The sequence below is a fragment of the Scyliorhinus torazame genome, chromosome 10 (genome assembly GCF_047496885.1).
Source record: "Scyliorhinus torazame isolate Kashiwa2021f chromosome 10, sScyTor2.1, whole genome shotgun sequence".
Taxonomy (NCBI): Eukaryota; Metazoa; Chordata; class Chondrichthyes; order Carcharhiniformes; family Scyliorhinidae; genus Scyliorhinus; species Scyliorhinus torazame.
Window position 1 is genome coordinate 134,428,223 of NC_092716.1, and position 14,425 is coordinate 134,442,647.

At 49.6% G+C, this 14,425-nt stretch overlaps 1 protein-coding gene across 1 annotated transcript in view; it reads left to right on the forward strand.

The window, feature by feature from the left end:
* The window catches only part of LOC140430942 (SITS-binding protein), a 256,680-nt gene that overhangs the window by 223,147 nt on the left and 19,108 nt on the right, over positions 1–14,425 (forward strand). The window contains exon 8 of the mRNA XM_072518773.1: positions 4,044–4,165. Within this exon, the coding sequence (XP_072374874.1) occupies positions 4,044–4,165 (122 nt within the window). The remainder of the gene's footprint in view (positions 1–4,043; positions 4,166–14,425) is intronic.

The window sequence follows — 14,425 nt, forward strand, 5'->3', positions numbered from 1 at the left end:
ACCTCCGTCCCCATTCCTGGGAGACCTGTGCTCTCACCCTCTACCTCCGTCTCCATTCCTGGGAGATCTGTGCTCTCACCCTCTACCTCCGTCCCCATTCCTGGGAGATCTGTGCTTTCACCCTCTCACTCCATCCCCATTCCTGGGAGATCTGTGCTCTCACCCTCTACCTCCATTCCCATTCCTGGGAGACGTGTGCTCTCACCCTCTACCTCCGTCCCCATTCCTGGGAGAACTGTGCTCTCACCCTCTCACTCCATCCCCATTCCTGGGAGATCTGTGCTCTCACCCTCTACCTCCGTCCCCATTCCTGGGAGATCTGTGCTTTCACCCTCTACCTCCATCCCTATTCCAGGGAGATCAGTGCTCTCACCCTCTACCTCCTTTCCCATTCCTGGGAGATCTGTGTTCTCACCCTCTACCTCCGTCCCCATTCCTGGGAGACCTGTGCTCTCACCCTCTAACTCCGTTCCCATTCCTGGGAGAACTCTGCTCTCACCCTCTACCTCCGTCCCCATTCCTGGGAGATCTGTGCTCTCACCCTCTACCTCCGTCCCCATTCCTGGGAGATCTGTGCTCTCACCCTCTACCTCCGTCCCCATTCCTGGGAGATCTGTGCTCTCACCCTCTACCTCCGTCCCCATTCCTGGGAGATCTGTGCTCTCACCCTCTACCTCCGTCTCCATTCCTGGGAGACCTGTGCTCTCACCCTCTAACTCCGTTCCCATTCCTGGGAGAACTCTGCTCTCACCCTCTACCTCCGTCCCCATTCCTGGGAGACCAGTGCTCTCACCCTCTACCTCCGTTCCCATTCCTGGGAGACCTGTGATCTCACTCTCTACCTCCGTCCCTATTCCTGGGAGACCTGTGTTCTCACCCTCTACCTCCGTCCCGATTCCTGGGAGATCTGTGCTCTCACCCTCTACATCCGTCCCCATTCCTGGGAGACCTGTGCTCTCACCCTCTACCTCCGTCCCCATTGAGTCCACTCCACCATTCAATCATGGCTGATTTCAACTCCATTTACCCGCTCTCTCTCCATAGCCCTTAATTCCTCGAGAAATCAAGAATTAATCAACTTCAGTCTTAAAGACACTCAACGTCCCGGCCTCCACCGCCCTCTGTGGCAATGAATTCCACAGACCCACCATTCTCTGGCTGAAGAAATCTCACCTCATCTCTGTTCTAAAGTGACTCCCTTTTATTCTAAGGCTGTGCCCCCGGGTCCTAGTCTCCCCTGCTAATGGAAACAACTTCCCTACATCCACCCTATCTAAGCCATTCATTATCTTGTAAGTTTCTATTAGATCTCCCCTCAACCTCCTAAACTCCAATGAATATAATCCCAGGATCCTCAGACGTTCATCGTATGTTAGACCTACCATTCCTGGGATCATCCGTGTGAATCTCCGCTGGACCCGCTCCAGTGCCAGTATGTCTTTCCTGAGGTGTGGGGCCCAAAATTGCTCACAGTATTCTAAATGGGGCCTAATTGATGCTTTATAAAGCTTCAGAAGTGCATCCCTGCTTTTATATTCCAAGCTTTCTTAATTACGGACTCAACATGCAAGTTTACCTTTAGAGAATCCTGGACTCGGACTCCCAAGTCCCTTTGCGCTTCAGCATTATGAATTTTGTCACCGTTTAGAAAATAGTCCATGCCTCTATTCTTTTTTCCAAAGTGCAAGACCTCGCACTTGCCCACGTTGAATTTCATCAACCATTTCTTGGACCACTCTCCTAAACTGTCTAAATCTTTCTGCAGCCTCCCCACCTCCTCCATACTACCTGCCCCTCCACCTATCTTTGTATCATCGGCAAACTTAGCCAGAATGCCCCCAGTCCCGTCATCTAGATCGTTAATACATAAAGAGAACAGCTGTGGCCCCAACACTGAACCCTGCGGGACACCACTCGTCACCGGTTGCCATTCCAAAAAAGAACCTTTTATCCCAACTCTCTGCCTTCTGCCTGACAGCCAATCGTCAATCCATGTTAGTGCCTTGCCTCGAATACCATGGGCCTTATTTTACTCAGCAGTCTTCCGTGAGGCACCTTATCAAAGGCCTTTTGGAAATCAAGATAGATAACATCCATTGGCTCTCCTTGGTCTAACCTATTTGTTATCTCTTCAAAGAACTCTAACAGGTTTGTCAGGCACGACCTCCCCTTACTAAATCCATGCTGACTTGTCCTAATCCGACCCTGCGCTTCCAAGGATTTAGAAATCTCATCCTTAACAATGGATCTAGAATCTTGCCAACAACCGAGGTTAGGCTAATTGGCCTATAATTTTCCATCTTTTTCCTTGTTCCCTTCTTGAACAGGGGGGTTACAACAGCGATTTTCCAATCCTCTGGGACTTTCCCTGACTCCAGTGCCTTTTGAAAGATCATAGTGGGCAGCACGGTAGCATTGTGGATAGCACAATTGCTTCACAGCTCCAGGGTCCCAGGTTCGATTCCGGCTTGGGTCACTGTCTGTGCAGAGTCTGCACATCCTCCCCGTGTGTGCGTGGGTTTCCTCCGGGTGCTCCGGTTTCCTCCCACAGTCCAAAGATGTGCAGGTTAGGTGGATTGGCCATGATATTTCACTGCAGGTTTGATGCATTCCCTAACTTCCTTTGTCAGCCATGGCTGCCTAATCCCCCCTCTGATAACCTTTCTTTTCTTTGGGATGAACCTCTGTACTGTGTCCTCAATTACTCCCAGAAACCCCTGCCATTGCTGTTCTACTGTCTTTCCCACTAGGCTCTGCTCCCAGTCGATTTTCGGCAGTTCCTCCCTCATGCCCCTGTAGTTACCTGAGCTACCACCCTCTACCTCCGTCCCCATTCCTGGGAGATCTGTGTTCTCACCCCCTGTCTCTGTGCCCACTCCTGGGAGATCAGTGTTCTCACCCCCTGTCTCTGTGCCCCCTCCTGGTAGACCTGTGTTCTCACCCCCTGTCTCTGTGCCCACTCCTGGGTGATCTGTGTTATCACCCCCTGTCTCTGTGCCCACTCCTGGGAGATCTGAGTTCTCACCCCCTGTCTCTGTGCCCACTCCTGGTAGACCTGTGTTCTCACCCCCTGTCTCTGTGCCCACTCCTGGTAGACCTGTGTTCTCACCCCCTGTCTCTGTGCCCACTCCTGGGTGATCTGTGTTATCACCCCCTGTCTCTGTGCCCACTCCTGGGAGGTCTGTGTTCTCACCCCCTGTCTCTGTGCCCACTCCTGGAAGATCTGTGTTCTCACCCCCTGTCTCTGTGCCCACTCCTGGTAGATCTGTGTTCTCACCCCCTGTCTCTGTGCCCACTCCTGGGAGATCTGTGTTCTCACCCCCTGTCTCTGTGCCCACTCCTGGTAGATCTGTGTTCTCACCCCCTGTCTCTGTGCCACTCCTGGGAGGTCTGTGTTCTCACCCCCTGTCTCTGTGCCCACTCCTGGTAGATCTGTGTTCTCACCCCCTTTCTCTGTGCCCACTCCTGGGAGATCTGTGTTCTCACCCCCTGTCTCTGTGCCCACTCCTGGGAGATCTGTGTTCTCACCCCCTGTCTCTGTGCCCACTCCTGGGAGATTTGTGTTCTCACCCCCTGTCTCTGTGCCCACTCCTGGGAGATCTGTGTTCTCACCCCCTGTCTCTGTGCCCACTCCTGGGAGATCTGTGTTCTCACCCCCTGTCTCTGTGCCCACTCCTGGTAGATCTGTGTTCTCACCCCCTGTCTCTGTGCCCACTCCTGGGAGATCTGTGTTCTCACCCCCTGTCTCTGTGCCCACTCCTGGGAGATCTGTGTTCTCACACCCTGCCTCTATATCTCTCCTGAAACTTTATGAGGTTTAGACTTTGAACACAACAGAGGTCCAGTCATGTACCCCAGCAGAATCCTAGCTGCTGTTCCCCACATTAGAGATACCTTAACCCATGACTCCATTACATGAATATCAAGTAAGTGAGAATCTCTCCCCTTTCTCTGAAATTAATTCAGAAATATGCATAAGCTGGTCTTGTGTTCCAAGGTAAAACATGCGACTGACCGATAACTTGTGGCCTTTGACCTTTCAGGAGGTTCATTGACGAATGGGTTCCTAGCAGATGAGGAGCTGTTTGTTCGCTGGTTGCAGATCGTGTCCTTCCTACCTGTGATGTCATTCAGTACTCCACCTTGGGCCTTTGGAGAGAGCTGGGTATGTGGCGAGAGGGGGAGGCATACTGTGGGCCTTTTGCTGGACATTTGAAGGTTGCCTATTGAATTGTAGTCTGTCACTCTCGGGTATCCATTATTGTATATATAAAACACCCAAATCCCCCCAACTATACTCCAGTCTGTAACTCACTCCCAGATATCTGTTATTGTATATATAAAACACCCAAATCCCCCCAACTATACTCCAGTCTGTAACTCACTCCCAGATATCTGTTATTGTATATATGAAACACCCAAATCCCCCCAACTATACTCCAGTCTGTAACTCACTTCCGGATATCTGTTATTGTATATATAAAACACACAAATCCCCCCAATTATACTCCAGTCTGTAACTCACTCCCAGGTATCTGTTATTCTATATATAAACCACCGAAACCCCTTGATTAGATTCCAGTCTGTAACTCACCCCCGGGTATCTGTTATTCTATATATAAAACACCCAAATCCCTCGATTAGATCCCAGTCTGTAACTCACCCCCGGGTATCTGTTATTCTATATATCAACCACCCGAACCCCTCGATTAGATTCCAGTCTGTAACTCACTCCCAGGTATCTGTTATTCTATATATAAACCACCCAAACCCCTTGATTAGATTCCAGTCTGTAACTCGCCCCCGGGTATCTGTTATTCTATATATAAACCTCCCAAACCCCTCGATTAGATTCCAGTCTGTAACTCACTCCTGGGTATCTGTTATTCTATATATCAACCAACCGAACCCCTCGATTAGATTCCAGTCTGTAACTCACTCCCAGGTATCTGTTACTCTATATATCAACCACCCGAACCCCTCGATTAGATTCCAGTCTGCAACTCACTCCCAGGTATCTGTTACTCTATATATAAACCACCCCAAACCACTCGATTAGATTCCAGTCTGTGACTCACTCCCGGGTATCTGTTATTCTATATATCAACCACCTGAACCCCTCGATTAGATTCCAGTCTGTAACTCACTCCCAGGTATCTGTTACTCTATATATAAAACACCCAAAAACTCTTGATTAGATTCCAGTCTGTAACTCACTCCCGGGTATCTGTTATTCTATATATAAACCACCCAAACCACTCGATTAGATTCCAGTCTGTAACTCACCCCCGGGTATCTGTTATTCTATATATCAACCACCCGCACCCCTCGATTAGATTCCAGTCTGTAACTCACTCCCAGGTATCTGTTACTCTATATATAAAACACCCAAACCTCTCGATTAGATTCCAGTCTGTAACTCACTCCCGGGTATCTGTTATTCTATATATAAACCACCCAAATCACTCGATTAGATTCAAGTCTGTAACTCACCCCTGGGTATCTGTTATTCTATAGATCAACCACCCGAACCCCTCGATTAGATTCCAGTCTGTAACTCACTCCCAGGTATCTGTTACTCTATATATAAAACACCCAAACCTCTCGATTAGATACCAGTCTGTAACTCACTCCCGGGAATCTTTTATTCTATATATAAAACACCCAAATCCCTCGATTAGATCCCAGTCTGTAACTCACCCCGGGCATCTGTTATTCTATAGATCAACCACCCGAACCCCTCGATTAGATTCCAGTCTGTAACTCACTCCCAGGTATCTGTTACTCTATATATAAAACACCCAAACCTCTCGATTAGATTCCAGTCTGTAACTCACTCCCGGGTATCTGTTATTCTATATATAAACCACCCAAACCCCTCGATTAGATTCCAGTCTGTAACTCTCCCCCGGGTATCTGTTATTCTATATATAAACCACCCAAACCCCTCGGTTAGATTCCAGTCTGTAACTCACTCCCGGGTATCTGTTATTCTATATATAAACCACCCAAATCACTCGATTAGATTCAAGTCTGTAACTCACCCCTGGGTATCTGTTATTCTATATATCAACCACCCGAACCCCTCGATTAGATTCCAGTCTGTAACTCACTCCCAGGTATCTGTTACTCTATATATAAAACACCCAAACCTCTCGATTAGATTCCAGTCTGTAACTCACTCCCGGGAATCTGTTATTCTATATATAAAACACCCAAATCCCTCGATTAGATCCCAGTCTGTAACTCACCCCGGGTATCTGTTATTCTATAGATCAACCACCCGAACCCCTCGATTAGATTCCAGTCTGTAACTCACTCCCAGGTATCTGTTACTCTATATATAAAACACCCAAACCTCTCGATTAGATTCCAGTCTGTAACTCACTCCCGGGAATCTGTTATTCTATATATAAAACACCCAAATCCCTCGATTAGATCCCAGTCTGTAACTCACCCCGGGTATCTGTTATTCTATAGATCAACCACCCGAACCCCTCGATTAGATTCCAGTCTGTAACTCACTCCCAGGTATCTGTTACTCTATATATAAAACACCCAAACCCCTCGATTAGATTCCAGTCTGTAACTCTCCCCCGGGTATCTGTTATTCTATATATAAACCACCCAAACCCCTCGGTTAGATTCCAGTCTGTAACTCACTCCCGGGTATATGTTATTCTATATATAAACCATCCCGGACTTCTAGGGCGGGATTCTCCGTCGGCCACGCTGGAATCGGGAAACAGGATTGGGCGCAGAATTGGTTCCGATGGCAAAATCGCAGCGGGTGCCGATTTAACGCCAAACCGCAATACTCCTTTGCCTCGATAGCGGTGCCAATGTGTTATGGAACACACGTACAGTAAACACCAGGCTTGACCCAGTATTCCCCGGGGTCTCCGCGATTCACTATCCCCGATGGGCCGAGTTCTCGATGGCGCGATTCACTTGTGCTTTTAAAAATTGTGAAAGTGGCATTGTGATGATGAGGGAGAGAGAGGAGGTAGGACACAGAAAGGCGTGACTGAGCTGCCGGGTGGAACACTGGCTGGGCTGACAAGGGTGGTGGGGGGCCCCTGCCCGGGCGTTGGGATGGGTTGGTGATGGGGGAACGGACCAAGTGGTCGAAGTGGCCCCCGTGGGACTGGGGCAGTGTTCAGCCATGGACCACCATTGCCGCGGCCTGCAAGGCAGCCATCTTACTGCACACCCCACTGACCACCCACCTTGGCCCTGGTTCTGCAGAGTGCCACCATCTCTATGGGTGCCCCCAGCTCCCCCAACGCATCCCACCTCCAACCACATCCCCACCATCCAAACGATTGCCACCCGTCAGCAGGGTATCAGGCGGCCCAAAAAAGGGCAATGCCCACTGTAGCCCCAATGGAAGTGACGGGCGGGAGCCACGGATCATACCGCTGGCAAGGGCAGCGCCAGTCTACGGTACCCCGGGCATCAGGGATGGGTGCCAGGGGTGCAGAAATGGGAGGGGGCATGCGGAGGTAGATCCCGCAGTGCCAACCAGGGCCATCATGTGGCCTGATGGACCTGGTTGGGCATGGGGGTATGCACCATGCTAACATGTCAGCCTTTCACCCCTCTGCAGGCAATGGATATTGGAATTCAACCAGCAATGGTGGCCTTCCTGCTAATCAGCCCTGGGGGATGCCTTACGGCTCTACGAGCTAGCACTGCTCGAGGAGGAAACTGCATAACTGTGCCTGCCGCAGAGGAACAGGAGGCAGCCACTCAGGATGGAGAGCCAGACGCCCAACAGACTGAGGTGGAGGAGGTGCAAAGGACACACCGCATGAGGCCTCGCGTGTACCAGCAGAGCCTATCATTAGAGTACCTGCCGGACCGGGCATGCCATCAAAGACTCTGGCTGAGCAGAGTGACAGTGTGACATATCTGCCAGATCATGGAACACCTGGCACCGCGGGGGAATGGGGAGCACACCTGCTCCCGCTGACCGTCAAGGTGATGGTCGCCTTGAACCTTTACGCCACGGGGTCCTTCCAGGCAATCGAGTGGGAAACTGTCCAACATTACACAGACCTCGATGCACAAGTGCATCCATGCCATCACGGAGGCCCTCTATGGCCAGTCGGCACATCCACTTCAATGTGGACCGAGCCCACCAGGATACCCGGGCAGCGAGTTTCACCGCCATCGACGGGATGCCCCAGGTCCAGGGATGATCGACTGGATGCATGTTACTCTACGAGCACCTGCAGATGGCAGATCTCTCTACACAAACCAAAAGGGGTTCCACTCGATGAACGTGCAGCTGATGTTACCATGAGCTGCGCATCATACACGTCTGCGCCCGATACCCGGGCAGTGTGCATGATGCTTTCATCTTGGAACACTCACGATTCCTGACCCGTTCGAGACATCCCATCCCAGCTGGGTTATCCACTGCGGTCGTGGCTGTCAGGGGTAGGGGGTTGGGGGTGGAGGGGGAAGCCCAGGTGTTATGGGCCAGGGCTTAGAAAACTCCAAAGTATATCATGGAGTTCACCTGACCTATAACTGTTTATTGATTTTGATTACAATGAGCACAGAGTCTGCCTTACAGGTGTTATTCAACAGAGTTCCGAGCCACTTTTAATAAAAAACAACAAGCTTTTTTCTACAAATTTAGTTAACAATTGTATAAACACACAGAGTAAGCATTATCAACTACTCACACAAAGACCCCACACAGCTACGGTAAACTATGTATAGCCCTTAATGAATTGCCCCTTAACTGTTCCAATTCAATAACAAAATCCAAGTAAAACCAAAAACTCCATTTCAAAGGTGTGGCCCAGCACACGGCTTTCTTACTGGTCTAAGACTTGATATTGATGCTCTTGTTCCCCTTTCCAAACAGCAGGTTTGAATTCCTTCCAGAAAGCAATTATCTTTTCTAAGTTATCAAGCAGTCAGGAAACAGCTTTTAAAATAAAGATAGAGAGAAATGTCTTTCAACCTGTGCAGTTCAAAACCAGTTCACACTCAAAGCAAAATTAAAACCCAGAGCCACAGCCCAGCCCCACCCACACAATGAAATCACTGAAGCCATGTGATAAGACGAAAACATTTCTTAAAGAGACACTCTCATGACACAGGCCCCCCACAATGTCTACCCATCCCCCGCCCCCCGCATTCCCTCTCTGGCCAGACCAGACCAACCCACCCGTCACACCCATCTGACAGAGCGCCGAGACAGGTTGTAACATTGTGAACAGGTGTTTAAAGTGCACAAATATTTACAGATGCATGCCCTAGTCCCTATCCCTGCACCCATGCCAAATTAACTGGTCTCTAACTTTCTGGCCTAATGGGCCCTAACGCTACATCTAGGTGGATTTCAAGTGGAGGCGGCCTGATGTGATTCCCGCCATGCGACCTGGGTCCCCGTTGGCGGCCATTTGCTGGGACAACCGAGCCTAGATGCTGCTCGGGTGTCCCAGGTGCCACCATGCCATCCTGTTCTGCTCACTGCCCACCAGATGCTGCAAGGACAGGAGGGGGTGGGGGGGGGGGGGGTCATCCGAGGTGATGTAGTGTTGCTGCACCTCCCCTGTGGGAGACACCGGCACCGGCCACATCACTTCCTCTTCCCTTGGGGTGCCCGATGGCCCCCAGTCTATTCCATAGGACAGGGGTATGAGCGGAGCCATCCCCTGAGGCTTCCCTGCCACCTGGCACTGCCAGTCCTGGAGGTCCGCTCTGTTCTCGGCCAGGGTCTGCATGTTCGTGGCCATGGAGCACAGGGAGTGGATCATCGTTGCCTGGGACTATGCCACATCACCCACTGACGGTGCCACCACCTTCTGGGTTCTGTGTCACATCAGCCAGTGACTGGGCCATCGCTCTCTCTGGAAGACGTTCTCAGCCATGGCCCGCTGTGACTGGGCCACGCTGAGGAACGCTGCTGCAATTTCCAGGTTCTCGCGCGGCTGCCTGTGAGGCAGCAACCCTGTCCCGGTGCTCGGTCAGCACCTGCACAGAATGCCCCAGGCCTTGGACATGCTGATCCATAGCCACAACCCTCGCTCCGAATGCCTCCACCGTGGACAGCACCCGTGCGTTGTTGGCTTGGGTGGCATGCATGGTCGGCACCACCTCCTGCTCCTGCGCGTGGTTGGACTCCAACTGCACCTACAGGGGCTGGTTGCTCGCCAACAACCCCTCATGTCCCTGGCTCTGCGACTGCATCTCCATAATCAATGGGACTGTCCGCTCCAGAAACCAAAAACCTGACTGGATGGCAGCTAGTTCCTGGGGTCGGCCCGCCCTCCGACCGTTCGCCCCCTCGGGTGTTCCTATCTCTACCTGATGTACCGGATATGCCATGTGGTGCGCACCAGATAGTGTCCTAGGAGCCTCTTCACTACAGTACCCAACCAAGGTGAGTGTCTCTGGGATGGTGGAGGGTGTTGGAGAAGCTGTGATAAGAAATCTGTGTCATCCTTGGACTCGAGCTCCGGGGTGTCCTGAGTCTCAGATTGCGGGCTGCCGTCCGGACTGCTCTCCTCATCAGTGCTCGGCTCACAGGGGGTGATATTGGCTGGGGACGGGGGACACCTGATGGACAGGGTCCATCACCAGCAGGTCATGCAAGACACAAGACGTATGATTAGACTGCGGGCCGAGGGGGAGTGGGGGTGGTGGGGGTGAGGCTGGTGTGTGGGTGAGGGTGATGATGAGGCTGAGGGTGGTATGGAGGGATGGTGATGTGGGGGTGAGTGTGAGGGTAGAATGGGGGTAGTGTTGCCGGGGGGACGGGGGAGGTTGGCACAAGTGGAATGGGGGTGTGGGGTCAGGTTTTGGGTGTGTGGGATGGGTTAGTTACAGGGGCACAGTGCTGCCTACTCACCCTGGCCTGAGGAGGTGTAATTTTTTTACGACACTGCTGGCCGATCCGGACGGTGTTATTCACGGCGCTCACCACCTCTGCCACCTGCGCCCAGGCATGGAAAATGGCGGCAGGTAGCAGGCTCCTTTGCAGGCCGGGGTACAGGGTTAACCGCCATTCCTCCAACGCATTCAGGAGAGTCTCCAGCTCGGCGCTGGTGAATCTTGGGGCCACTCTCCTTACTGTCACCTTGCTGGCTCGGATGGTGTGTGTGTGGAGTGAAGTGTGTCTATACGGCTGCAACTTGTCAGCCGACTGAGTGTCAATCGCGAATCCAGCGAATCCTGCACCGTTTCTCGTTGGAATCAATTGTGTTCCACGTGGCATTGGTGCTAGACCCTTAACGTCACTGAAGCGGTTCAGGCCAGGTGCAGCACCAGTATTGCTGTCGTGGAAGTCCACAAATCCAGCCCTGGTGTCAACACTTAGTCTCAGGAGCGGAGAGTCCAGCCCCTCGATTAGATTCCAGTCTGTAACTCACTCCCGGGTATCTGTTATTCTATATATAAACCACCCGAACCCCTCGATTAGATTCCAGTCTGTAACTCACTCCCAGGTATCTGTTATTCTATATATAAACCACCCGAACCCCTCGATTAGATTCCAGTCTGTAAATCACTCCCGGGTATCTGTTATTCTATATATAAACCACCCGAACCCCTCGATTAGATTCCAGTCTATAACTCACACCCGGGTATCTGTTATTCTATATATAAACCACCCCAAACCCCTCGATTAGATTCCAGTCTGTAACTCACTCCCGGGTATCTGTTATTCTATATATAAACCACCCGAACCCCTCGATTAGATTCCAGTCTGTAACTCACTCCCAGGTATCTGTTATTCTATATATAAACCACCCGAACCCCTCGATTAGATTCCAGTCTATAACTCACACCCGGGTATCTGTTATTCTATATATAAACCACCTGAATCCCTCGATTAGATTCCAGTCTGTAACTCACTCCCGGGTATCTGTTATTCTATATATAAACCACCCGAACCCCTCGATTAGATTCCAGTCTGTAACTCACTCCCGGGTATCTGTTATTCTATATATAAAACACCTGAACCCCTCGATTAGATTCCAGTCTGTAACTCACTCCCAGGTATCTGTTATTCTATATATAAACCACCCGAACCCCTCGATTAGATTCCAGTCTATAACTCACACCCGGGTATCTGTTATTCTATATATAAACCACCTGAATCCCTCGATTAGATTCCAGTCTGTAACTCACTCCCGGGGATCTGTTATTCTATATATAAACTACCCGAACCCCTCGATTAGATCCCAGTCCGTAACTCACTCCCGGGTATCTGTTATTCTATATATAAACCACCCGAACCCCTCAATTAGATTCCAGTCTAGAACTCACACCCGGGTATCTGTTATTCTATATATAAACCACCTGAATCCCTCGATTAGATTCCAGTCTGTAACTCACTCCCGGGTATCTGTTATTCTATATATAAACCACCCGAACCCCTCGATTAGATTCCAGTCTGTAACTCACTCCCAGGTATCTGTTATTCTATATATAAACCACCCGAACCCCTCGATTAGATTCCAGTCTGTAACTCACTCCCGGGTATCTGTTATTCTATATATAAACCACCCCCAAACACCTCGATTAGATTCCAGTCTGTAACTCACCTCCGGGTATCTGTTATTCTATATATAAACCACCCCAAACCCCTCGATTAGATTCCAGTCTGTAACTCACCTCCGGGTAACTGTTATTCTACATATAAACCACCCGGACCCCTCGATTACATTCCAGTCTGTAACTCACTCCCGAGTATCTGTTATTCTATATATAAACAACCCCCAAACTCCTCGATTAGATTCCAGTTTGTAACTCACTCCTGGGTATCTGTTATTCTATATATTAACCACCCAAACCCCTCGATTAGATTCCAGTCAGTAACTCATTCATGGGTATCTGTTATTCTATATATAATCCACCCGGACACCTCGATTAGATTCCAGCCTGAAACTCACTCCCGGGTATCTCTTATTCTATACATAAACCACCCCCAAACCCCTCGATTAGATTCCAGTCTGTCAACTCACTCCCGGGTATCTGTTATTTTTTAATAAGCCATGCCAAACCTCTCGATTAGATTCCAGTCCGTAACTCACTCCCGGGTATCTGTTATTCTATATATAAACCACCCAAACCCCTCAATTTGATTCCAGTCTGTAACTCACCCCCGGGTATCTGTTATTCTATACATAAACTACCCAAACCCCTCGATTAGATTCCAGTCTTTAACTCACCACCGGACATCTGTTATTCTATATATAAACCACCCGAACCCCTCGATTAGATTCCAGTCTGTAACTCACTCCCGGGTATCTGTTATTCTATATATTAACCACCTAAACCCCTCAATTAGATTCCAGTCTGTAACTCACTCCCGGGTATCTGTTATTCTAGAAATTAACCACACAAACCCCTCTATTAGATTCCAGTCTGTAACTCAATCTTGGGTATCTGTTATTCTATATAAACCCTCCCCCCCAAACCCCATGGTTAGATTCCAGTCTGTAGCTCACTCCCGGGTACCTGTTATTCCATATATTAATCACCCGAACCCCTCGATTAGATTCCAGTCTGTAACTCACTCCCGGGTATCTGTTATTCTATATATTAACCACCTAAACCCCTCGATTAGATTCCAGTCTGTAACTCACTCCCGGGTATCTGTTATTCTATACATAAACCACCCAAACCCCTCGATTAGATTCCAGTCCGTAACTCACTCCCGGGTAACTGTTATTCTGTATGTAAACCACCCGACCCCCTCAATTTGATTCCAGTCTGTAACTCACTCTCGGGTATCTGTTATTCTATATATAAACCACCCGAACCCCTCGATTATATTCCAGTCTGTACCTCACCCCTGGGTATCTGTTATTCTATATATTAACCACCCAAACCCTCGATTAGATTCCAGTCTGTAACTCAATCTCGGGTATCTGTTATTCTATATAAACCCCCCCCCCCAAACCCCTTGATTAGATTCCAGTCTGTAACTCACTCCCGGGTACCTGTTATTTTATATATAACCGACCCAAACCCCTCGATTAGATTCCAGTCTGTAACTCACTCCCAGGTATCTGTTATTCTATATGTAAAGATAAACTACCCAAACCCCTCGATTAGTTTCCAGTCTGTAACTCACTCCCGGGTATCTGTTATTCTATATATAAACCCCCCCAAACCCCTCGATTAGACTCCAGTCTGTAATCACCCCCGGGCATCTGTTATTTAATATATAAACTACCCGAACCCCTCGGTTAGATTCCAGTTTGTAACTCACTCCCGGGTATCTGTTATTCTATATATAAACCACCCGAACCCCTCGATTAGATTCCAGTCTGTAACTCACTTCCGGGTATGTGTTATTCTATATATAAACCACCCAAACCCCTCGATTAGACTCCAGTCTGTAACTCACTGCCGGGTATCTATTATTTTATATATAAACCACCCAAAGCCCTCG